A 26,869-nucleotide genomic window follows, 5' to 3' on the forward strand; every position below is an offset into this window, starting at 1 on the left:
CTCACATCCCGAAAACTGCGTTTTTTCCCCCTGGGAGGCTGTTGAGTGAACAACTGTGTGCACAACACAGTGATTTACTGTTCTTTAATAAATACTGTACAGATTGTAATTGCAGACACATTGCTATAGCATAATAAAAGGAATAAAACTCAACCCAGTTTAGGGAGAAAAAAAAAATCAAAGTGCAAAACACACATTAGAGATAAATATTGTTTATTTTTGAAAACGAAATGTCTTGGTTGAACATCTTTGCTCCATATCATGTTGTTAAAAGCAACCGAGCTTTCCCCTTAGCTTCTGGAAACCTTGATGAGCCGTGCCTGTTGTAGATCAGACGATAAGACTGGATGAGATCAGACAAAGGAAGCAGGAGGAGGAGGAGGAGGAGGAGGAGGAGAGGAGCGAGCGGCGTTGTATGAAAGAGCGGGGCTAATTATCATGAGTGTGAGCTTTCAGAGACAACCAGGTGCATCACAAGGAGGAAGAACAAGCATGACACACACTTTACAAACACACACACACACACACACACCATAGTGTCACGTTAATGTTTACGAGGGATTATAATCGATACTCGGGAACCCTGGAACGACTGAGATACCAGCAGCTCATCTCCAAGTCAGGAGGAAGAGGAAGAGGAGGAGGCAGGAAGAAATGGAAAGCAAAGAAAGAAGTACTCAATCAGGGGTAGCTCAGTGGTTAAGGCATTGGACTATGGTTCGAAAAGTTCCAGGTTCAAACACGACAACCACCAAGTTGCCACTGTTGGGCCCTTGAGCAAGGCCCTTAACCCTCAACTGCTCAGATGAATTATGAAATGAAAATGTGAGTTGCTTTGGATAAGGACGTCTGCTAAATGCCCTAATGTAAAATGTAAAAGAAGAGTTAAAAAGATCAAAAAGAATAAGAAGAAATCTAAAGAAAGAATAGGAGGATGAAGAGAAAACAAGAAAAGGGTCAAGCCAAAGAGAAAGGAGAAGGAAATGGAGAATAAGAAGAGGAATACAAAGTGGAAAAGTATGCTTAAAGAAGAATTTCAGTTCAGGAAGAGGAAAAGAAAAAAGTTAAGAGGCAGAGAGACTTCGTAAAGAGAAAGGAAAAAATTAATTGAGTAACGGAGAAGAATAAAATAAATAGTTGAAGGAAATTTAGAAAAGAAAAAGAAGAAGAAGAAACACGCAGGGAGAAGAAGAAAGAAGTAAAGGTAAAGATGAAAGGAAGAAAAAAAGAAAGCAAATTGTGAATAGGAAGTGAAAAAAATAAGAAAAAGTAGCAAAGAAAAGAACATAGAAGAAGAAGACATGCAAACCCGACTCCAAAAAAGTTGGGACACTGTACAAATTGTGAATAAAAACAGAATGCAATGAAGTGGAACTTTCAAATTTCAATATTTTTTTCAGAATACAACATCGAGGAAATATCAAATGTTAAAACTGAGAAAATGTTTTATTTTAAGGGGAAAAATGAGATGATTTCAAATTTCATGGCATCAACACATCTCAAAAAAGGGTTGAGACAAGGCCATGTTAACCACTGTGTGGAATCCCCTCTTCTTTTTATAACAGTCTGCAAATGTCTGGGGACTGAGGAGACAAGTTGCTCAAGTTTAGGAATAGGAATGTTGTCCCATTCTTGTCTAATACAGGCTTCTGGTTGTTCAACTGTCTTAGGTCGTCTTTGTCGCATCTTCCTCTTTATGGGTGAAAGATCTAGACTGCAGCCTGGCCATTTCAGTACCCGGATCCTTCTCCTACGCAGCCATCATGATGTTATAATTGATGCAGTATGTGGTCTGGGATTGTCACGTTGGAAAATGCAAGGTCTTCCCTGAAAGAAACGACGTCTGGATGGGAGCATATGTTGTTGTGGAACTTGGATATACCTTTTAGCATTGATGGTTCCTTTCCAGATGTGTAAGCTGCCCATGCCACCCGCACTCATGTAACTCATGTGTATTATGCACTGTAGATGATGATAACTTCGATCTCTGGCATGACATTTCAAAATGTCTCACTTTCAACATTTGATAGGTTATCTATATTCTATTCTGAATAAAATATTGAAATTTTAAACTTCCACTTTGCATTCTGTTTTTTATTCGCAACTTTTTTGGAATTGGGTTCGTAGAACAAAAAAAAAAAATTATTTGTTAAGTATGTAAAGATAAACAGGAGGAAGACGAAGAGAGAGAATCAGAAGAGGGTTGTTTAATACTGTACGTAGAGAAGGAAATGATTTATGGTTTATTATTTCTGAAGTTTAACACAATTAGAACGCGTTCTTCACGATTGAGTGAAGGATCTCTCCTTCTCTCTCGGAAAATATGTCACAGAAAATAAATAAATAAACATCAATAAAGGTTCGGGTGCCCGCCCTCTCAGCGGACGAGCTTCGTCTCATCCTCAGCGCACTTAACAGGCTATTCACAGGCTGGATAAATAATGAATGGATTTCTAAACGCTGCTGTCACAGCGCGCCGCTTTCCTTTCCTTTATTTACAACACAGATGGAGGGATGAAAGCAGAACGTCTCTCATTTATCTGCACGGTGAAAAGCTTGGCGTTCCGCCAGCCGACGTTCCCTCTGTAGGTTTCACTAAATCTCTCTCCGGTTTATTATTCAAGGTTTTATTTTAAAATGTAAATCAAAGGTGGGGGGATGTGGGGTTTGCTTTTGAAAAAAACTTTAATGGAACAATTTTAACAATTAGTACAAAAAATATATATATATATTTTTTTAAAGAATTAAGGTCACCATCTATCCATCCATCTAGGAACGTTTGTAGTCCGCCTAGGGATTGTGGAGGTCAGGGGTGATTACCATTGTATTTTTACGACCATGGTAGGACCTCTAGTCAACATTCACACACTACAGGCAATTTGGGAACGGCAATTAGCTAATTAGCCTAATCTGCATGTCTTTGGAATATAGGAGGAAACCGGAGTACCCAGAGAAAACCCACCAAGCACAGGGAGAACATGGGGAGAACAAGCCCGGGGAGAACATGGGGAGAACAAGCCCGGGGAGAACAAGCCCAGGGAGAACATGGGGAGAACAAGCCCGGGGAGAACAAGCCCGGGGAGAACAAGCCCGGGGAGAACATGCACACAGACCCTGAAGCAGGACTTAAACCCGGACCCTGGAGGTGAAAAGCCACCCTGCCGCCCACCCTAACAGCATTTCACAGAATTTTAATATTTGATTTGAGATTTTAAACCAGAAATATTACATTTAGAATCATAACGTCAGAAGGTTCTGCATGTTTATCCAAAGCAACTTATACTAGTGATTTAACCGAGAGCACATCCTCATGCTGGTTCACCGCCCCGAAGCTCGGAGTACCCTCTGGTTCCCTGCGTTGCTCCCTCGGGGGACGGAGTCATACACATTATTACGTTAGCCGTTATGCTACCGAAGAGCGAGGGACACTAGAAGGACCTGTTCGGGTCAGAGAGGACATCTGGCTTTCCTGAGCTCCCTTTACAACCTGGCCTTGAGGTGGATACAGTTATGACTCCTAAAAGTAGGGGTTTATAAGGCTGCTTAGCCCGCTGTACGGCACCATAAAGTCATCATTCGTCTCATTGCTGAACAGAAACAGCGGGGGGGAAGATTTTAAAATCGGTAAGATGCTTTAATTGTAAACCTTTAATGAGCTTTTCAGACCTTCGCCCATCTGATGCTGCAGAGCCAGACCCGACTCACAGGAAAATCAATATTTAAATTATAAAATCAATCAGATTTAGTGTTTTGCGACCGAGCCGTGCCTCATGTTAAACAAGTCTCCTTAATATTAAACAACTTCTATAAAACTTTATTGCTTGCACTTAATAACTTAATATTAATAAGCTACATAATATTGATGTAAGAAATAAAACACAGTCTCTCACTGTTATGGGAAAAATGATCAGTGATGGGGTCGTGATAAGCCAAGTTATGATTAACAGCTCGATAGTAAATATTTATCTACAATGGTAGAAGGTTTTATTTCTCTTAAGACATGTTTTGTATTAAAGGAAGACACGCCCCTTTCTGATTGTCTGGGGCATCAGGAAAAAGGTTTGTCCAGAAGGAGAAGAAGCCGTTCCTACATGTTCGGGGCGTTAAAAGGAGTTCCTGGGAGGCCAGGGGGTTCAGACATGAAGCAGCCAGTCCAATCGTGTCTCCAGCGTAAAACCCAGAAAACCATCTACCTTGATGGTGTCCAGGCACTAGAGATAAGTGCATTAGTGTAGCAGGGGATTATATGGAGAAATAAAGCTTTAAGAGCTTAAGTCCCCGTTTGACTTGATCGCTCTTCGTATAATTAGAGTGTAATGACTCTAATCAAGATCTAATCAAAATTCATAATTTTTTTAATATAATTTTCTCATAAATACTACAGCATTTTAGGAATATTACCATACATGTTGATAATGTTGTATTTGTATTTGTCTTACAGTACACCCCAATTAGCTGCACTTTGTTCTCTTAGAATTATTTTTTCCACTATATAGTTATACACACTTCATCTTTTATCAGCAGAAACACAAAAAAACTGAGCCACGCAGCTGTAGTGCTGAGTGAAATGTTGAAAACACACTCCATACGACTCACATGACCAATCATGCGTGACGGCAAACACATCCACACGTGCAGTGTGACATGCGGCTTGTTACTGTACATACAGGATTGTTTAATGTTATCAGCTTCACTAGTAGCCCCATCCGAGGCGTGTTCGCGTTGGTAAAGATGGGGACAGAAAGGCGGGGGGCGTCACATGAACAGGTACTAGGCAAATAGCATGTGCAGGATATCTGGATTTAGTTTCTTGGGGTAATGTATATACAGTATTTATACAAATTCTATAATAACACTATGGACTGGATACAAAAGGACATTCCAGTATGGAATTATGAAACATATGCCGTATGACACCACTGAACACACACACACACACACACACACACACACACACACACACACACACAACCACATTACTGTGCACACACAGAATGACAGATTGACACTATACAGTGTATTCATGGTGACATCATGGGAGAGACACTTACAGTCACAAAAACAAATAGATACAAGGTGACAGACTGACACGATGGAATGTACTGTATACGGGATGACGAGTGACTAGACACAGGATTATGGTGTGAAATAGATAATACATAAATTGACATAACTGAACAGACACTGAATAATATTACAGAAAGTATATAAAATGAAAAAAAGAACATTATGCAAGAGACACAAAGTGAGACAAAAGAAAACACAAAAGGACACAGAATAACAATACAGAACAGACACAGAATAAAGAGTAAGATAAGATCATAAAATAGATACATGATGACCTCACATCATCACAGAATGAGATTTTTGTGGGAATTCGCTTACGCACAGCTCTCTTAAGATCCGTAAAGCCTTCAACCTCACTGACGTGCTGTGCCGGGACCTTAGAGGAGCTCTGAATGTTTCAAAGCAAATTCCAAAAAATGTTAATGAACTAAAGTAATGTTGTAAAGAAGACCGGACCAAAACGTTGTGAGAGGCTGATGAAGTCCTGCAGGAAACATTTACTTTAAGTTATTTACTTCAAATTATTGTTACTATTAATTAGTATTGCTCACATGGTTTCTTTCGGCTTTATTTCTGTTAACTAAATAATGGCACCGTAAAAACGTCATATGTTGTTGTTTGTCTGACGTTGTACTTGCTTAATGCTGAGACCGGCTACGATCAGATGATATTTATTATGCTCCTAAACAAACACACAAAATTAAAAGAGGGGGTACTAACTTTTGAACATGATCGTATGTAATAGACACATAAAGGCATTTAGGAATAAACACATAAATAACATAATTAGGACCAAATGGAAATTTCCAAACAGGCATAAAATGACAAGGACTTCACAAACCGACTGTATTGACTTTACCGAATGGACACGTAAGGACGTTTACAGAATGGACACGTAAGGACGTTTACCGAATGGACACGTAAGGACGTTTACAGAATGGACACGTAAGGACGTTTACAGAATGGACACACGACCTAACAGAACGGAGACAATTATGGAGACTTTACGGAGTGGACTGGACTTTATACTACTGGCATTATAGTTGCTCTCTGTTTTCTAATAGCGAAGAGATTTGAGCTCCTGTTACACCACAATGATGATTAAAGTTGGCACAGGTTATTAAACAGATGCTACTGAAGATCGGCTGTTGTTTTAAAAAAGAAATGGTGTTATTAGGGATTAAACAATAATTTGCACATGTAATTTAAGGACAGAATTGTGTGGCATTTAAAGTGGACAGGTTTATTTCAAAGCTGGTAGGAGCCGCCCTTATTACTACAAGTTTTTTTTATTATCATTATTTTATTCAACTTAAATCTATACTATGTACTGTATATGGTGTTATCTTTTTTTATGCATTTGGTTAAACATATATATAAAGGAATGGGTGTTGGTTCTGAGGTCACGTTTACTCGAAGAAAAAAGACAATGTAAAAAAAAATCCTTTCCTTACCGACAATGAGCGTTTATTTGAATTAAAAAAAGTTAAATATTTGTAAGCAGTAGTATAAAAAAATTTCAGATCAGAAATCGATGCTGTAATCTTTTTAATAGTTGTGCGTTTTAATTTTTTTTATATAAACAAAGTTCTTGACTGTAGCTGAGCGACAGCGAATTATATAACGACGCAGATTTAAACTAGAAAACACAAACACAATTAATTTAATTAAGGCTGACTGTAAGGCACATTCAGAACAGGGTTCATATCTAAATTAGGTCTGGATATTAAAGCACTGAATGTCAACAGGGGAGGGACAGAGGGACAGGAAGACACCAAAGTCCACGTCCTGCCAGTACAGTGCACACAGCACAGGGCAGACGTCTGACTGAAACACTGCACCACTGGAAAGCACATTGTAGTCAATTCTAAGTTAACTGTACAAGATACGTGTACACACACACACACACACACACACACACACACACACACACACACACACACACACAAACACAAACACACGTACACGCGTTAGTGATGGAAAGTTTGAATCATTTTAGTAACTCGGTTCTTCGAATCTCGTTCATCAAAAATGAACAAATCTTTTTTTGAGTCATTTAGTTCATTTCGTTCTTTTGATCAGAAATAAAATAAAATTTTGCATTTTCAATAAACAGACCCCCAACACGTCTACATACACAGATTTCGGCTATAATTCCAGTAATGATAATTTTACAATGCAGCTAAGGACATATTATAATAAACAGAATGAGTGGCTCACCTCTCGTATCTTCCTGTCTGAGTCGTTCGTTCTTTTGAATCTATTGAACTGCGCAGCGTCTACAGGAGTCACGTGACAAAGGAACGCTGACTTGGGACTTGAAGACTTATTGATGAGAACCGTTCAATTCTGTTTCCTGTCTACTGCACTGCATAGCATCTATGGGAGTCATGTGACAAAAGAACGAACGACTCGGAGTAGAATAATCACTGAAAACGAATTGCTCAATTCTGTTTCCTGCACATAATGCACATGATGATTTGCGCATGCGCGCCCAGTAGAAAATGAACGAATCACTCTCCGAGATACTCGTTCTTCTAAGTCACGTTAAAGATTCGTTTAAAAAGAACGAAGCGTTCATGAACGACCCATCACTACGCCAGACTACTGATCAGAAGGTCATGTGATCGATCCCCCCATCACTTCAGTGTCACTGAAGGGATCATGAGCAAGACCCCTCAACCTTCAACTTTCTTGGCTGTACAGTACGGTGTAAATCAGATAAATGTCAATCACTCAGAATAAGTGTGTCTGAAAAATGCTGTTAATATTTCTTTCTTATTTCATTAAGAAATTAAAACCCTAAGGCAGGGGTCGGCAACCTTAAACACTCTAAGAGCCATTTGGCAGGGGGGCATTTTAGCACATAACACCGCCCCCTGCCCTAAGGGAAGTATGTATCGTAAAATGATGACATGGAAAAGAACATTACACAACATACATAAACAGCCAGGTGTTAGACAGCGGGAGGAACGGTGATGACACAAATTTGTTATTTTGCCAAACCATCTTGTCATATTAATAATAGAAATGTTAAGAATATCGTTTTAATATTTTATGACTATTTTATCTCCAAGTGGGAAGGTCTTCCAGTGCGTGTCTAATCAAGTTTTTTTTTTTTTTTAGATAAAATGTATTGATTGCATTAGTCAGAAATATTGTTTTCACAAAATGAAAATTTAATGTCATGTCACAAGGGATAGAAGAACCTAGGAAGAACCAAAGGCGTCGAAACAATCTATTCTAAAGTTACAGCTTTACATATGATTCTAATGAAGCACTGACAACGGAGACTCCTTCCAATAAAGATGAACAAGCGAGAATGACCAAATCAGAAGTAGTGCATTAATATAAACCAGCACTTTCTGACCAATCAGAGTGCAGAATTCAACAGAGCCGTGGTATAAGGTAGAGGGCTCACAGCTCAACATCAAGAAACTTGACAAAGACAAACAAAAATCATTAAAATGTCCAAATATTTCACAAACATTTCCAAATGTTCCCATATGAAAGGCATACTTGGTCACATGACTAGGGCTCATTATTATATTTTGGGTTAGAAACGTGGCTGAAACCGAACACTTTTTAATTAAAGTTCACATAGGAGAGAGAAAATTGTTTTTAGATTTTTACACACCTCACATAAACATGCACAAATTAATCTATGGCAATACATCAGGATTTGGTGCGATGGTGCAGGTCATGCACAGTTTAAAACAAAACTGTATGTTTTATAGGTCTATATTGTAGTGATCATTTCAGCCCTAGAGAGCATTTCATGTGTATTATTTCATGTAAAAGCAAAAATATTAGACGTTCGTTTAGTTTCAATTTGCGCTATTCCAAGTCTGCAGAGTCCATTCATTTAGTGAGGTTAGTGTTGGTGTGAAATGTGTGGAGTCTTACAACATGAAGTCCTGCTCCCAGCATGGCTGGTCTCCCCGCACCGTGATGGTCGTGCTCTTGACATTCTGCACCTTCAGGGTCACGTAGGCATTGAATTTGCCTGAAATGAAGATAGAATCGTTATGTTCCAGTATGATGTTTGTTCCATCCACTGAACCCACAGCCCTCAGGATCTTTAACGCCGTCTCCAATATTTTGCTTAACTGCTATTCGACAGCACAAATCTTCTACTCAAGGAGACACTCACTACACATTTCAGGACCAGTGTGCACATCAAGCCCTAGCTCTATAGCCTGAAGGGTTTTTTCCTCCTGGATCCACAACAAGCACTTAGACTCATAACCCAAAACAAATAAAACAAGCTTCTTATCATTACTCTCAATCAGCTTTCTTTATTTTAATTACATTTTACTCATGTTTTTTTTAACCTTACCTTTTTTAACCTTTATTATTATTACTGATTTACTTTAATAACTGAATATATGGTTACTTATTTTATTATTCTCATTTCCCACCACGCTCTGAACTCTAACCCACAAGACGGTTCCCTACATTATCAGATTTTGTCAGATTTTCTGCTTTCTTCCCAGTGCAACACATTCAAGGTAAAGTGCTATCCATCCTCTTCTACATACCCCAATTCACACACCAATTGAGTATCCAGTAGTGCTTTGATTAATGGGAAAGAAAATGTACGCCCCTCTCCATTAAAGGCCGTGAAATCATCAACAACTAATTTCACAACAGTCTTTTAACAATTATGCAATATCACATGAAAGTGTGTGCTGATATTCATCGCGACCTCGAGTGTGATATTGATTTTATACAACAGTTCCACAAACACTATTTATTACCAGCAGATTATGACTTGATACTTGAGATACTGGAGAGATATTTAAACGCCCCAGTGCTGTTATGCTGTATATCAGCACTCGTGAAACACCTCCCATCCAATCAGATTATGATTGTTTTTGTCACCTTTATTTCTGGTTTATTTAATTGCTGGCTTGTTATAATTTTACTGTTAATGTTATTATTATTATTAGTAGTAGTAATCATGTCATTGTTATTATTTGATTGTTGTTTATTATTTTTATCGTCCTGCTACACAAGCTGCATAAATCCTTCAGAAGTCTTCATCAGTCACTCGCCGTCTCTCAGGGCTTCAGCGTGAGTGCGAGTTGAAATTCTGCATTAGACAGGATTTGATTATAAAATCATCCGGACCTCGCGGATAAAAAATCTCGAATGTGGCGGAAGGATTACGCCTGTGGCCTCATTTTAGACCGAGTGATAGAGTGGATGAGGATTGAGAGAAAAACACACACTCTAGTATACTTGCATGCTTGTACCTGGTTCCTTTTAGGCTTTGAGAAATCTGGAGAAGACTTTCAGCTGTTAAAACACATTCTGTTCATTTAAACCTCCTGCTTTTTTTTTTTTTGGTTGCCGTGGTGATTCAAACGCAATCCAGTTTTGCCCATGACTACGGCATCAACAAAACAACAAATTCAAACAGAAATATCAAGGACGGAGATAACACACAGGGTTATTTAAAGAACGAGATGCTATTAAGGGGGAAAAGGTCAGATGTCAGGACAAAACGGTGATAGACGAAGGAAGTTAGACAAAGGGGCGGTACAACGCGGGTCCATGAGGGCCAACAAATGCTTCTTTACCTCTACTGGGCTTACTGGGCAAGGTACACAATGTGCAGTGCTTTAAACTCTGACCCTATCTATACGCATGGTAATGCAGTACACGCTCGCATGTTAACCACAGCTACAACCACAAGAAAAAAAATTAAAATTAAACAATAAAATAAAGTATTTAATTAAATAATGAATTATTATTAACATAATATAGTTTGATTAATGATAAACAAACTCAATAAAATCAATAATAATAATAATAATCTGTTAATTTTACATGTTCACAATTTAAATTAAGTTACTGCTCAATATATATATATAATGATCTTCAAGGGATCTTAAGCTTTTAAAAAGATTAAATTAAAATTGAAAATTAAAACAAGACCACGAGGTTCTAGAGTCTATAGAATCATTAAGGGTTTGGTTGCTCAGGGACACAGCGACATTATCTGGAGTATATTGGTCGTTATATTAAAAACCACATGTATTAATAAATTGTTGCATTACATTCAGAGTTGCTGCTTAATGATTGTTATTTCTGTGCCTTATTGCCAGCGTTAACATCCGGCGCTGTAGATTTTGTGTTAGATGAGCAGCCTGCAGGTTCTGGATTTATATTCAGACGAGAGGTAGAGGAGTTTTAACTCAAGATTAGACCCTTTACTTCAAGATCACACGACAACTAAAACCTTTCCAGGAGTCAGATGGCACCTCGGAGGCTGGGAGTTTGAATCATTGCTCTGTTCTGCGTGTTTGGTGGCTGTATGTTCTGCTGGGGTTTCTCCAGGGACTCTTGGTTTCCTCCTACAGTCTCAAGACACACAGTGTAGATTAAATGGTGTTGCCAAATTGTCTGTAGTGTACGACTGTGTGTGTGTGTGTGTGTGTGTGTGTGTGTGTGTCTTGTTCCGTGTAATGCGTTGGCCCTCCATTCAGGGTGTACTCCCCTTGTCCCTTCAGCACTGGGTTCCCTCGTGACCTTACAGAGGATAATTGTTTAAAAAAATAGATGAATATATTGATGGATGGAAAAAGTCTCAGAATTCAAGTAAAAAAACAAAACAAAATTAAACAAAGCTATCCTGCGTTTCATCCCAAACCAGATCAAACATCCCACATAACTCGCTTAGTCTTGATCTTAATGCGAGGCTAAACTGATGGCAAGAGACTCACAGCAGCACCTGAAGACAGAAAAACAATTAGAAGTGACTTTTTCCTCTGCCTTGGGACTTGCTTTTAATTACAAAAGGTCACTTCACTGGGATTGAAACTGAGCCCTATAGACTGTCTTTGTCTCCTCCTGCTATTAGCGTGCATTAGTGTTGGCGTCCCGAGAGACCGGGACGAAGACACCTGGGAGGGGTGGATTAACGACTCGTGTGTTTCCTCGACACACTAATTACACACTGTTTCCCGTCACAGACAAGACAAACATGATGTCATGTACAGTATATAGAGAGAAATGCAAAAAATGTTTAAATAATAAATATGAATATGCATGCTGTTGTTTAGTAATGATACATTTAAATTTACACTACCAGTCAAAAGTCTGGACACACCTGATCTGGTCGTTCTTGATTTCAATTTCTTTCTACACTGTAAAGCAATGCTGAAGGCGTCTAAAATATACAATAATCTCCTTTGAACAGTTGATATTGAGATGTATCTGTTACTTATGCTCTGTAAATCCTTCATAACGGCTCTAATCTGAGGTGCTGATTTCTGAAACCCATTATTAGAAATGCCTTTGAGAATCTTTTATAAAAAATAATAAGAAATAAAAAAATCCCGCCTTTTACGTTATAACCGGTTACAAGAATTCAGTCTCATCTACGTATGAACTGTAAGCCAATCAGAGCTCCAGGTCCAGCCAGAGACCCAGCGAATGTCAGTAAAGACAGGTGGAAGACAGAGCTTCTCACATCATCATCACATCACCGATGTTACCCCCATGTGGGACAAACAAGCACAGAAAGAGCAGAAAAGCATCTTAGAAAGGAATTCAGAATAAAACTGCGTCAAAGACCAAATAATGTTTTTCCAACATTTATTCCAACTGTCTTCATCCCAACACTTCCCCATACACACACTCAAACACTCTCTCTCTCTCTCACACACATAATGTCTAACAAACACTATTAAATCTACCCCGACAGCTGAGATGATCCATGTGAAGCAGGTCGCATTGTTTGTAGTGACAGGATGAATGGCATGCACGGCCATGTAGTTTACAGAACTGAGCAAACACGCTGGATCTCAGAGAAACAAAGGAGCCAAGTGTCAATAGAGAAGGCTCGGCCCGCGGACGTGTTTACCTTCGGCCACGCAGGGAGGAGACGCGACTCGAGTGCAGGACGCTCGTCTCATCCTGTGTTTGACTTGTGACAGAGCCAAGACAAAGCACGCTACAGACTGCTTGGTGACGTCCCACCTGCCCCGGCCTTATCAGCTACTGATAAAAACCGCTAGAAATAAACGCTGTTTTGTGGAATTTTTTAAATTACAAACTTGAACACAGTAAAAGAAGCTTTTTTGTGTTTAATGCTCGTAAATGTCCTGACAAGAACAACGAAAATTATACGTTTAACATCTGACAAATTTATATATATATATATATATATATATATATATATATATATATATGATTTTCTTTTTTAATGCAGTTTAACAAAGTGATGCTGAATTCCCAAATCTAACTGGTCGGCTTAGACTTTTTTCAAACTAATAGTTTCTATACCAACAGCTAATTGATGATAAGAAAAATCATGTAGTTTGCATTAGAAGGTGTTTATTTAGCATTTATGGAAGGAGTCACTGGTGTAAGTGTTGCAAAGCCGTATTATGAGACATAATTTACAAGTGCTTCAATTCGCAAAATCTTATTTTATTGTAAACCTTCAGGAGCAAGAATTGTCATGAACACCTCTGCATGGGTTGGTCTAAAACTCAATCTGGAAATTTTAACTATTTTTTTTAAGTACAATTTTCTCCAAATTTCTTCAAGTTGCCACCCTTGAGCGCGACCCTTAACCCTTTCTGCTCCAGGTGTGCTGTATCTTGGTCAACTCTGCACTCTGACCTCAGCTTCCTAACTGGGATATGTAAAAAATATCATTACACTGTGCTTACAGTATGTGACAAATAACTGAATCTTAATCTTCTCTCTCTCTCCTATTTATATTTATTTCCTTTTTTGTTTTTCAGTTGATTTATTAAGTCTGATTAGATAGTCTATATATCTTCTTAACACGACGCTGTTGATCACAGAAGTTAGGAAAGAATTGACAGAGAAGACAGTGTGAACCAGACGTGTTAGCAAAACAGATTAAAAGAAATGTGAACAAACTGTTTCAAACTAATATTTTGGTTTCGTTCAGCTGTTTAAATAAAGTATGACTTTTTATATTTGCATTTGGGAATCTTTTCTTCCTCCACCTTATTATTAGTGGTGCTCGTGAAGCGAAGCGCTACTATTGTTTTCTCACTGGCTTATTATTTTTCCCTTTTTTTCTTCTTCTTCCGTACAAAAGTTTGGCACGTAACTAGTCCCGTACCGTTTGTCGTAGCCCCATGAATGAGGCGTCCGATCGTGCGGCTTATTCGGGAAAGGGGTGCTATGACTTTTCGAACGGGTGGGCCAAAAAGTCCCATAGACTTAATATTAAGACCAATTTTGACGGATTGTAGAGCAGAGCAGGAATTTTGTAGAAAGGTAAGATGTTTGCAAGCTGTGTCAGAACATACCCACTAGAGGGTATAAATTGTACCCCTGGGGCACAAAAGGTGCCCAAATTTGCCCCTTTGACAGATAATGAGGAAAAAATTCTTTAAGAATATTGTAGAAAGCTGTGTCAGAACGTACCCCGCACAAGGGTATAAGTTTTACAACTGGGGCACAAAAGGTGCCCAAATTTGCCCAATGACATATGATGTGGACTTTGTTGCGTAACTACGTCGTAGACACGTGAAAGAGGTGTCAAATCGTGTGGCTTGTTCAGGAACGGGGTGCTTGACATGACTTTTCTAAAGACTGGGCGGGAAAAATGCCGCAGCAGGGGGCAAATAACATATATAGGCGACTTTCATAGGAACTTTGAAACCGAACTTAACTGTGGATCCGATTGTCCTACATACACAGCGGAGGGTTTCATTTAACTCAGGAAACCAATCCGTCTTTCGCTTTCATCATGATGCTCATAAGCAAGATTAGCATGTTGAAAGTGTTATGCTAACATGATTAGCATGTTGAAAGCGTTATGCTAACAATATTAGCATGTTGCTAGCATGATGCTAACAATATTAGCATGTTGCTAGCATGATGCTAACAATATTATCATTTAACTAGCACTATGCTAACTATATTAGCATTTCGCTAATAACATGATTAGCATGTTGCTAGCATGATGCTTGTGAAATTTGCATGTTCCCAGCATTATTCTCAGTACATTAGCATATTATTATAGCAACATCATTGGATGCTAGAGTGATTATGCATGTTGCCAGCATGACTCCATGCCTCGGCGAGCACCACTCACATTTACTTCAGAATATGTACCTCTTTAGTTCTCGTCATTATTTTGATTTATTCGTTTGTTTGTTTGTTTGTTTATTATTATTATTATTATTTTGATGGCACAGCGTCTGAGGGTTGAAATTGCCCATACCGTATAATGTGTGTGTGCGCACGTGCATGCATATGTCAATTTCTCTCCAACATAATAAGGTGTCTTTTCTTTGTCTGGTAAATATATGAGCACCTGAACGTAAAATCATCACTTCCGGCAAACAGCATGTTTAGTAATGTTTTATCCTGCACATAACAGTTCCTGCACGTCTGTGATGGTTTCTTCGATCCTCAGAATGATATGAAGTAAACTGATAGTTTAGAGGTTGTGTGGTGTTCTGTGTGAGACAGACCGAGGGCATTCCCCAGCATTCCCTTACTTCCTCCTCGGTCACGGGGCTTATGGGAAAGCTCTGAGGGCAAACAGTGGAGCGGATTAGCGCAGGGGGAGGAGAGAGGCGAGGGGAGGGAGGAGGGATTTGGGCTTAACCCAGACTGATCTCATTCCCAGTAGACAGGAAGCACGGCCTCAGGACGTTCCCTAATGCACATCGATTGATCAGACTCACACAGACACACAGACGAGGTTTTATTCCAGCAGATTTCCTCTGATATTTACAGCACGAGTGCTTGCAATTGACTAAAAGAACAATGAAGAAAAAAAAAAGGTGTTCATATCAAACCAGGACTTTTGATTGTACAGATTAACAGAACATGGTGAGGAGAGTAAAAACTCTTTTTATTTCTTTATATAATCCCCTGATACACTAATGCACTTATCCCAGTGTTTCACTAGTGCTTGGACACCATCAAGGTAGAAAGATTTCTCAATGCACCAGAGCCATGATGGGACTGCGTAACTATCTGATTCACGTCTGAAACCCTAGCTTCCCAGGAACTCCCTTAATGATCCAAACATGTGGAAAAGGCTTGTAGTGAGATCAGGACTGTAAAGGGGAATTTGGCAATAACTCCCTGCTGAGTTCCTATAATGTGTAAGTGGTGTTGGTGAATGATTGTGTGTATAGTTCACACAGACAGATGCACAAGTTGGCGACAAGTTATCCATCGATTTTTCAAGAATCAGGCACTTGTTGCAAGTGCATGGGAACGACTGCACCGGGCTGTGAGCCTCCCTTAGGCCAGATCATCACTCACAGACGTAGAGTACGGGCTTCTTTAAAACGGTAGCACAGTTTAAATGTTTTACTGCGGCTCGCCGGTATTTGCTCGCCTGCCTTCACATGCATTTGAACTTGAGTAACATCAAATTCTTATTGGCCCCGCCCACTTTGCAGCTATGACAGCTTCAACTCGTCTGGGAAGCCTTTCCACAAGATTTAGGGGTGTGTTTATGGGATTTTTTTTGTTAATTCTTCGAGAAGTGCATTTGTGAGGTCTGACACTGATGTTGGACAAGAAGACGTGGCTTGCAGTTTCGCTCTAATCCATCCCAATGGTATTCCATCAGGTTGAGGTCAGGCCAGTCAAGTTCTTACACACCAAACTAGTTCATCCATGTGTTTATGGACCTTTGCTTTGTGCACTGGTGTGCAGTCATGTTGGCACAGAAAGGGGCCATCCCCCAAACTGTTCCCAAAAAGTTGGGAGCAGAAAACTGTCCAAAATGTCTTTGTATGCTGAAGCATTAAGAGTTCCTTTTACTGGAATTAAGGAGCCGAGCCCAAGTCCTAAAAAACAACCCCACTCCGGTATACATCTAGCAAGACAGTGTTTATCGAGTCTACACTTTAACTTCAGTTCTGCGTTTCCTTCTGTGCTGTTATGGTGCAAAATATAAGGATTAGAACAAACCCTAAACAAATGAGCTTTGTGGAAGAAACCTGAAACCTGAAAACTTGTTTCAAACACAACACTAAACTTCCATCTTGTGTTACACTGCAGGAAAAAGGTCACGACGCACTTAGATGAGAGGAGAGGAGAGTCTGAGCTTACCTGGAGGGCCCTGGAGTTTGGCTTTCTTCACTAAAAAGGAAAAAACAGAGAGAGAAACAAAAGATTAGGACGTGGAGGCAGGAAGAAAAAGCAGATAAACACGAGTAATACACTGTTCAAGTAACATGAGCGTTGTGGGTTCGAAACCCAGGACCATATTAGATTAGAAATAATAATTGTGTAAAAAGCAGGGCTTTGATAAACCACTAGATGTGTTTACATGAACTCAAACATTAAAGTAATAACGGGAGTAACACCTCAGTCGGGACAGTCTGACTCGATCCGGCCTGATCCGAATGAATGTTAATTGGGAACGTGAGCGGTGGAGTGAACCTTTAACATCCCGCTCAATGGGTAAATATTAGCCGTGTAAACCTCATCGTTGACTCAATCGCTTCTCTCCTGCTAAGATAAATATATTGCTTCTGTGCACGTTTGCCCCACGTGGGGGTAACACTAGGTGACGTGACCAGTTCCCAGGAGGGAAGTTTTGCTTTTGTTCCTGATCAGTTAACTCTGTGAGAACGAATAACTCCCTCTCCCGCCGGTCTTCGTTTATTAGCTGTTCCCCTCTTTCGCTTTCTCTTTTCACTTTGCTTTATTTCTCTTTTAATATTGTTTTGCTGAATTTTATCTCCATGTTCTTCCGCTCACATTCCTTTTTCGTCATTTCTCTTCCTTTGCCCATTTCTCCCGATACTGCTTTACCTTTTCTTTTTCCTTTCCTCTCCAATTTCTACTGCCTTCTTCTTATCTTTCCTTTTTGCTATTTCACTCAATTTCATTTTTCCCTTTATATCCTCTCTTTCTTTTACCGTTGACTTTTTGAGCTTCTTCTTCATTTTTATTTCCTGCTTCTTTTCTGCAATTTCTCTTTCCCCTTTATTCTCTTTTTTCTTCACCTATTACATCTGCTTTCTTTCCTAATTGTCCTTGACTCTCCGTGTCTCTCTCTCTTTTTTCTTTCCTTTGTCTTTTTGTCTTCTTTTCTCTTCCTTTTTTGTTATAGTTTTTATTAACTATTATTTTTTCCTAATTTAACCATCCCTTCTTCCCCTCTTTCAGTGTCTTTCTTTTCAGCAGTGTCGACATGTTTATCTCCTCCATCCACACACATTACAGGATTGAGTGAGATTATAACAGCAGATTATTTACTAGATGAATGTGACAGATGGATGCTGGGATTGGACTGTGTGCTTAACGGCATGGTGGGATTAAACACAACACACCTTACTCCGACCTTTTTTTTTTATCCATTACTCGACTGGCGGAGAGCAGGTTTACTCTTACACACGGCAGGATGAGGGGTGAAGGTGGTGAGAAGTTAAGAACTCGTACGCTAAATAATCACATCATCTGACTTTCAGATCTTCTCAGAACACACAGTACGGCTGTCTTTTTAGGTGCCAAAGGATAAATTACAGTGTAAATATTTCCGTAAGGAACACGCGTGAAAAGCTAAATGTTGTGTAATGAAGTGAGCGGGTTTTCCACGTATACCTTAACCTTTCCGTTATGACGCGGTAACACAAGTGCCTCCTGAATTCCTGAGGCTTAATGCGTAACCTTTAATGCTGCAATGTTCCCGCCGATGATGACGGAAACCGAGGCTTATCTCAGATCCCGGTTCACACACTTCACACATAAAACCTCAATGAGTAACTCCACATCCTGGTGTTAAATCGACGTCACGACTTGTGATTGTTGGATTTTATTTTTTAAACAATATTTTATTTACTACTAAACAAGTTTAACTCAAATTTTAAGTTGGTCTGTTGATAACAGCTGCTTTACTCTGTGCTCTGTTGGTGAAAGATCAGTAAATAAACATAAAATTCTATTTATATGATCAGATTTTTGTGAAACGTCTCTTACATTACACTTGGCCATACATGACCACCGACACTGTGATGGGTTTATTATCACTTTGTGATTCTCATTTTAACCATTTTTTACAGTTAAGATGATCGTTGCCCTGTGTTTCAGCTGATCACCAGCATGTTGTGCAATTCTTTTATTTCTTTCCACTGTGTCTGGGAAATGTTCCACCCATGCTGGATCACTAATGAACTGTGGCAGGAAAAAGCTCCACAACAGAAAAGAGTTCAGACTTCCACGAGGTCAACAAGCAAAAAGTGTTTAGCAGGAAGCAGGAAGTCGAAACGGAGGCCTTGCACATCAGCTTCTGGAATGTGTTATTCACTTTTGGCAAAGAAGAGGGAGCGGTGTGTGTGTGTGTGTGTGTGTGTGTGTGTGTGTTTGTGTGTTTGTGTGTGTGTGTGTGGACGCTTAAACTGCTGGATGATTTCAACAGATGGACAGAGGATTATAATTTCAATCTCTTTCCTTTTTGCTTCCTCTTTATTTTTCTCTCTTTGTTGCGTCCTGTCCTACTTTATCATGATGACGGCTTCAGCAATTCCCTTCCCGAAATTGAAGCCTTTCTTCTGCCTTGAAAACATTATTGTTTTGCCAAAACCACTCAAGCAAACTCATTACTACAGCAAATCACCATTTTTATCTCTAAAACAGCTTTTGCTACACGGCTGTATCAATAGTTTTTTTGTTTTGTTAGTTTTTTTGTTAGAGGTGTAGAAGGACTTGAATCTCGTTTAGCTGTAAAGTCCAAGTGAAGTAGGTTTGGTCTTTGTACCTGTCAGTCCCTGCATCCTTTACGGAGACTGGTGGCCACACAGGCCACGCCTCCTTTACCGAGACTGACGGGCACACAGGCCACACCTACTTCACAGAGACTGACGGGCACACAGGCCACGCCTCCATCACCGAGCCTGATGGGCAAAAAGGCCAGGCCTCCTTCCTTAAAACTGAGACACTCGGGCCACACCTTCACCGAGAGTGACGGGCACACAGGCCACGCCTCCTTCCTTGAAACGGAGACACTCAGGCCACGCCTCCTTCCTTGAAACTGAAACACTCGGGCCACGCCTCCTTCCTTGAAACTGAAACACTCGGGCCACGCCTCCTTTACCAAGACTGATGGGCGCACAAGTTACGCCTCCTTCCTTTAAACTGACCGACACTCAGGCCACGCCTCCTTCCTTGAAACTGCCGGGCACATAGGCCACGTCTCCTTCCTTGAGACTGAAACATTCGGGCCACGCCTCCTTTACCAAGACTGATGGGCGCACAAGTTACGGCTCCTTCCTTTAAACTGACAGACACTCAGGCCACGTCTCCTTCCTTGAGACTGACAGGCACACAGGCCACGCCTCCTTCCTTGAGGCTGAGACACTTGGGCCACGCCTCCTTCCTTGAAACTGCCGGGCACATAGGCGAGGCCTCCTTCACCAGACTGATAGGCGAACAAGCCACGCCTCCTTCCTTAAAACTGCTGGGCACATAGGCCACACCTCCTTCCTTGAAACTGATGAGCACATAGGCCACGCCCCCTTCCTTGAGACCTAGAGGCACTCAGGCCACGCCTTCTTCCTTGAAACCGAAACAGACACTCAGGCCACGCCTCCTTCACTAAGAGACACTCATGCCACAGGTTCTTCACTGAGACTGACAAACGGACACTCAGGCCCAGCCTGGCAGGTGCACAGGCCACGCCTTCTTCCTTGGGACTGACAGTTCATGCCAAAATGCAAATTTCCGCACTCAGAGCTACAGAGAATTGGTCCGGCCTGAGTGAAACCGAAGAGTCAGTATTTGCGTTAGAGTCAGTTAGGATCCAGGAGGGCCAGTTGGCCGAGTTTGGCAGGTGAAGGCCATTAGAAGTCATGCACACCTTTAACCAAACAACAGTCACATTCACCTTTTAGCACACAATGCGTCCAAATCCTTCCTTAATTAAATGTGTATATATGCAAAAACAGCGCTTTAAATGACTTTGTTTAGTCCAGGCCTCTGCTAGATGGGAACAGTGCAATAAACCGAACAGCTCAGAGGAAATGAGCCAGGAGAGTTATTAAAGATGAGCAGGTAATAATGTTGATATGACAGGATAGAATATTCAGCTGTCCTGTGTATGCTCTGTACGCCGTATCTGTGTGTAATGACATCACCATAGAGACAGCTTTTAGTCTGGTCAGGAATTAGGAAACTCAAGGCATGGCAGTGTTAGGGAGAATGTGAGTCATGTGTGGCATCACGGATCAGATCGGGTCGTACGCCTTCCTCAATCCTAACCTTTACTGACCGCTTTAGTAACTCGGGACTGTTTAATAGGCAGAGACGAACTGCATCAAAACACGCAGGACCTCCATGACTGGACAGGGTGGCTGGTTTGCTTTTTTAGTTTGAAAAGCTGTTTAGCTCAACATAATAAAAACTGAATACCAGTGACAAATGGTTCATCACTGTGCCACAAATGACGTTATATTAATATGATACAATAAGAATTTGTAATTAATGTGATATTTTCATTCAATTTAAAAATCTTTTTAATCAATAAATCCTTACTTCTACATAGACCAATAATCTGTAAAAAAAATTGATTAAGCAATTGATTCATTAAAAAGTTTTACATGTTTATCTTGTCTATGTTCTGTAATTGTATCAATATTTAATTCAATAAATATTCAATATTTGCAACAGGTATACAGTGCCCACGTTACCTAGGTAACGCACAGAGGAAGTGATGTCATTCTTGGTCACGCCACAAAGCGTTCTTAATGCAGGAATTTCGTCAAATTCCCAACATTTCTGCATAGGGAGCATAGTGCACACTTAAAAGTACATGGTGGAATGAAACACAGCCTAGGAGACACAGAGGCCACACCTCCTCCATCAAAACTAAGACACACAGGCCACGCCTTATTCATCAAAATGAAGACACATATAGGCCACGTCTCCTTCAACAGGACTAAAAACCACACATCAAAATTAGGAGTTCTTGCCCACAATTTCCATTTCACTTAAAAACATTTCCTGCTTTAAAAAAATTCTTTCACTTCACCAGCTCAGGCAGTCCCTCTGATCCTGGCACACTACAGTGTGAATGATGTAAGAATGGGACGATAAGAGCGAGCGCAGGATGAAGACATGGTATAATCACACTGTACAGGTGGGAGAGTGTGCAGAACCAGTACACTCAAGTTCAATACAGAACCAGGTAGAATCTGAAAAACAGAAGGACAAAACTGGGTCGGATTGTAACACTACACTGGATCGACCCCGCGTCCCAACCCCTGTATGAGAGCCGTTCCAGTAGTGACTGTTTAAAGCTCCTCCACCAAAAGACTTCATTCTGAAGAACGAGTTCACTCTTTTTCAACCCTGCATTGCACACAAAGAAATTTTATGTGCTCTACTGTGTGTTAAGGAAGTTTTATTTGCATAAAAGCGACAACTGTAGAGCATTTGCATTTAAGCAACCATAATTACATAAACCAGAGTGCAAACGTTCATCTTTATTCACTGTGACTAACGATCATAGACCAATGAAGTGTTATGCATAAAGCGTGGTTAGCACGCTGGCTTTGAGCATCATAATAAATGACTGCAAAAGACTGATTAGTTGCCTGAGTTTAATGAGCCCTCCGCCGTGTCTTTACGACTATGGGATCAAAAGTTAGATTCAGTTCTAAAGTTCTTATGGAAGTTTGCCAATGGGGCAAATCTGGGCTGCTCTGGCACCCCTGGGGTACAAATTATACCCTCTTTTGGGGTATGTTCTGACACATGTTCTTCAAGTGTGGTAAATTGGAGATTTCTACCAAAAATCTCTGCGCTAGAATCCGTTAAAATTGGTTTTAATGTTAAGTCTATGGGACTTTTTGGACCGACCCCTTAGACAAAATGATAGCACCCCATGATCACCCTGAATAAGCTGCACAATTCGACACCTCTTTCATGGGTCTACGACAAACCATACAGGACTATTTTTTTTGTATGAAAAAGAAAAAAAAAAGAAATAATAATAAGCCTGTGAGATAATAATAGTGGCACTTCTTTATCAAGCACCACGAATAATAAAAGCTCTGGATATTTATAAAATTGTGCAAATTACCCCCTAGGTATCGTGATAACATTGTTTCAAACACATAACTCCCAATTTCGTTGCTTTGTGCACTGGTGCGCAGTCACGTAGGAACTGATGTGGGGTCGTTTTTCAGGAGCTTGGCTCGGCTGCTTATTTTGGACAGAGTACTATATCGCCAATACTATCAAGTAAATGATATGAAGTCGATAATCATGATTGAGAGAGATTTCTGGTTTCATATTTCACACTATTTGTGCCATTTTGGGGATTTCAGGGCCATCTTTTCTCCTCGCGAGTTTGTGATGTGGAGATTTAATGTCATTATGCTTCACACGCAGTAATAAACCTAATTAAACACAAAGAAAAGAGGCGGTTCGTCAGAAGACAGAAGTGATTCTCATCATCACAGAGAAAAAAAAAGACTGTTTGAGCAACGAAACCTTATACGTATCATTCAGACAGCTATCGACAAGCACAGAGTCAGATTCAGGTTTGAGCAGATTTTTGTCTTAAAATGACGTGCGCACCAGGTTTAAATAATCCAAACCTACAGCTGTTGAAGGAAACGCTCGGATGGGAAAAACATTTCTGCATTTATAATTTCCACTCTAGGGTAAAACATAAACAACTAACAGGCTTCCACAGGTGTTGCCTGCGGTATTACTTTCTATTAATTTGTAAAACAGCACTTTGTAGAGTGTTTTATTTCTTAGAAATAAGGTGAAAAATCTGCTGTCAAAGCTGCTGTTTGGTCCAATCAGAAGCATTGATACAAACATCTACTAATTACCTACTAAAAAAATAATAAAAAACAAGACAAATTTTACGAATGTACAGTAAAATTCTAAAGTCTTATGATTGAAACAGATGAGAGGGAAAATAAGTTTGCTGCTGTTGTTACTTTTTAGTTGTTAGACGTTTTTACTTAGAAATTGAATTTCTTTCATTGATTCTACATAATTTCATATCATTTAATATGAAGAAATGCGAGGCGGCTCAAGACTTTTGCACAGTACTGTATATGGTCTGTACAGTGACCAGGATGCCTTTACAGGAAAAGTCCTTGATTAAAACAGGGATATTTACATAGTGAATAGTCATGCTAATTATAATAATGTTTTAGATCTTTTTTTATAAACTGCATGAGTTTATACTTCATTGATAACGATAAGCTCCGCCCACTTTAATCACATTATATACCCATTATTAAAAATATGTATAATTCTAATGTACATGGCAACATTTGTGAATATGCTGTGACTGTATACAGTGCTAAGCAAAATATCTTAAAACATTTCACAGTACTAAAATGCTCTTGTTTCTGTGATACCTATTTCTTTCTTTTTTCACACTTTTTATCTGTGGTATCTTACGTAAATCTTAAGACTCCATGATTAAAAACTGGAGAGCTTTACAAAACGTCATACAAAACCTCAGATGCACAAAAGGTGTCAGACTTTAAGACAAGTCGCGAGGCGTATTGGCAGCCAGTTTTAGCATAAAATAAACTGACGGGTCAGACCAACCAGATATCAAATCAGCATCGGACCTAATACTGCTCCTTGGTGCATTCCTAAAATATAAATATCAATCTGGAACTATATGACCATTTACCCCCAACTTCCTTACAAACTATACCTTTAACACTTCATCAGTGGCTTTTACAATTACCCCTGGAATTCTTTTGACTATTATTTTTTTATACAAATAATTATACAGGGTGGCTGGATACACAGGCATTTTCCCTCATATATCCCTTTACTTCTCTATATAATCCCCTGCTACACTAATGTCACTAGTGCTTGGAGAGCACAGGTGTTCCATCACTAAATGTTTACAGGAACGTCTGCAGTGTGCACTGAGCCGTCATTCACGAATGTACGTTTTTACCGTTTGAATGTTGTACTGTGGCTAAGAGTCTCATTACTGGACTGTGCTTTAAGTCCTCTGTAAACATTGATGGCTTTTTGCGTCTCATCAAAAGTCCCGGTTTGACTTGAACGCCCAGAAGATGGAACAAAACCAGATGTAACACATCTCGGTCTCAATCAGAATCACAGCACTAAAGAAGAAAACCTTCAATGCTCTATTATATTCAGCGTACACACAAAGCTGCTGCAGGCAGACGAAAGGAGTTTCGGCATTTGCTCCAATTTATAGTTTTAACAAAGTTTTCTGCCTACGCGTCCAGACATTCAGGCTGCCCATAATGCTAATCGGATGGCTATAGGATTCTCTCACTTGGTAGCAACGTTAGACTTACATTTAAACTTTCATTTAGTTATTTGTTTTTCCTTTGTCTGATTTGATTAATAGGTAGAAAATGCATCAGTGTCATCATATTAATATCAATTCTAACTAAAATATTTCAGTTAATTTAATGCAACAAACAGAATGATATTTTTTTTTATTTAACCATGCATAATGGTTAAGATTTTTTTCCCTTAAGTCTGATTTTCATCACTTAGGCAGTTAAAAACACAGCTGGGAGGAGACGCACAGATGTGCACGCAATCATGACATCAAATGATACGTACCATTTTTAACAGGTTTAACAAAATATACTCGTTTAAAAAGTGAACTTAAAAATCTATTTCAACACAATACTGAGAAATCAGAATGAGTTTAATGTCTGTAGTGTTTGAGCAACTGGAATGGGATAAAGTATTCTAAAGAAAGTATTTTTCTGAAAAAAAAAATCATATAAATAAAGATAAAAGGAACACCAGAGATTTAAAGTGTGATACAGTGTGTGTATGTAAGCAAACAGCTGGGTTTTAGGGAATTGAATTACATTTCCAACACACACACACTCACTCACTCACTCACCTCTGACACACAGCAGAGACATGTCAAGCTCTTTCCTCTCTGTATTCTCAGGAAAAACTCAGCTTCTTGTCCTGACACATTGCCAAAGTCACTTTACATTTTATTAAAGTCACTTTATTTCCTTCAGCTGCCACGTCCAGACTCGCACTGCTTCCCTTGCCATGACACACACACGCACGCACGCACACACAAAACCCTCTATCACACGGAGGAAAAGCTAGGGGGGCGGGACTAATCATTCCTAAATGACGTCAGGATCAACCATTCAACTCTGAGAATTTTTAAAACGGGGCGGGACAACTGAAACCATGGACCAATCACAAGCGGAGAGGGTGTGTCCTACCGCTTAAACAAACATTCAGGAGGAACAGGTGTGACGCGCTGATCTGTAAAGTGCGCAGCGTTGCCGGGGCAACCGAGTACGCCTCGATAACGAGTACCGGAAGTGACGTCAGCGTGTAACGAAACTATTAGCAACTTTTATTTTATTTATTTTTTTTAACTGTAATGAGGAGAGTTAGGGTCTTAGTTGAATACTATTTATTTGCTTATTTCTTTGGATAATCTGATCATATTAATCATATAATTAATTATTCATTCATTAGATTGAACTAATCCCTTATTCTAGTCAGATTGTCAAAGTGAATGTATTTATTTTAATGTATTTAACATGTATTGTATATAAAATAATAATGGCAAATTTATTAAACACTTGTATTTAGTACACTTATGAATTAATGTCATATTTCAAAATACTCATTCATAGTAAATAATGCAATTTGGATTTAAAAACTACATTATTATTATTATTATTATTATTATTATTATTATTATTATTATTTGTAGGTGTTATTCGAAGTTGTTGTTGTTGGTCTTTTGGCTGCTCCCGACAAGGGGTCGCCACAGCGGAATACCCAGTCCGCACTACAGCGTGGCACAGGTTTTACA

The 26,869-nt window shown here is 39.6% G+C and overlaps 1 protein-coding gene across 4 annotated transcripts in view; it reads right to left on the minus strand.

The window, feature by feature from the left end:
- unc13bb (unc-13 homolog Bb (C. elegans)) overlaps positions 1–26,080 on the minus strand; it is a 79,731-nt gene extending 53,651 nt beyond the window's left edge. For 3 of the 4 annotated variants that reach the window (XM_053516474.1, XM_053516473.1, XM_053516472.1), the window contains exons 1-3: positions 25,922–26,080; positions 17,146–17,175; positions 8,974–9,073 (exon numbers count right to left, since the gene is read on the minus strand). In XM_053516474.1, coding sequence (XP_053372449.1) covers positions 8,974–9,073; positions 17,146–17,175; positions 25,922–25,943 — 152 coding nt within the window. In that variant the 5' untranslated portion in view covers positions 25,944–26,080. The remainder of the gene's footprint in view (positions 1–8,973; positions 9,074–17,145; positions 17,176–25,921) is intronic. The other variant, XM_053516475.1, reaches the window with a different exon arrangement.
- Positions 26,081–26,869: the final 789 nt, after the last annotated feature.

This window comes from Clarias gariepinus, chromosome 17, assembly GCF_024256425.1.
Source record: "Clarias gariepinus isolate MV-2021 ecotype Netherlands chromosome 17, CGAR_prim_01v2, whole genome shotgun sequence".
NCBI classification, from domain to species: domain Eukaryota; kingdom Metazoa; phylum Chordata; class Actinopteri; order Siluriformes; family Clariidae; genus Clarias; species Clarias gariepinus.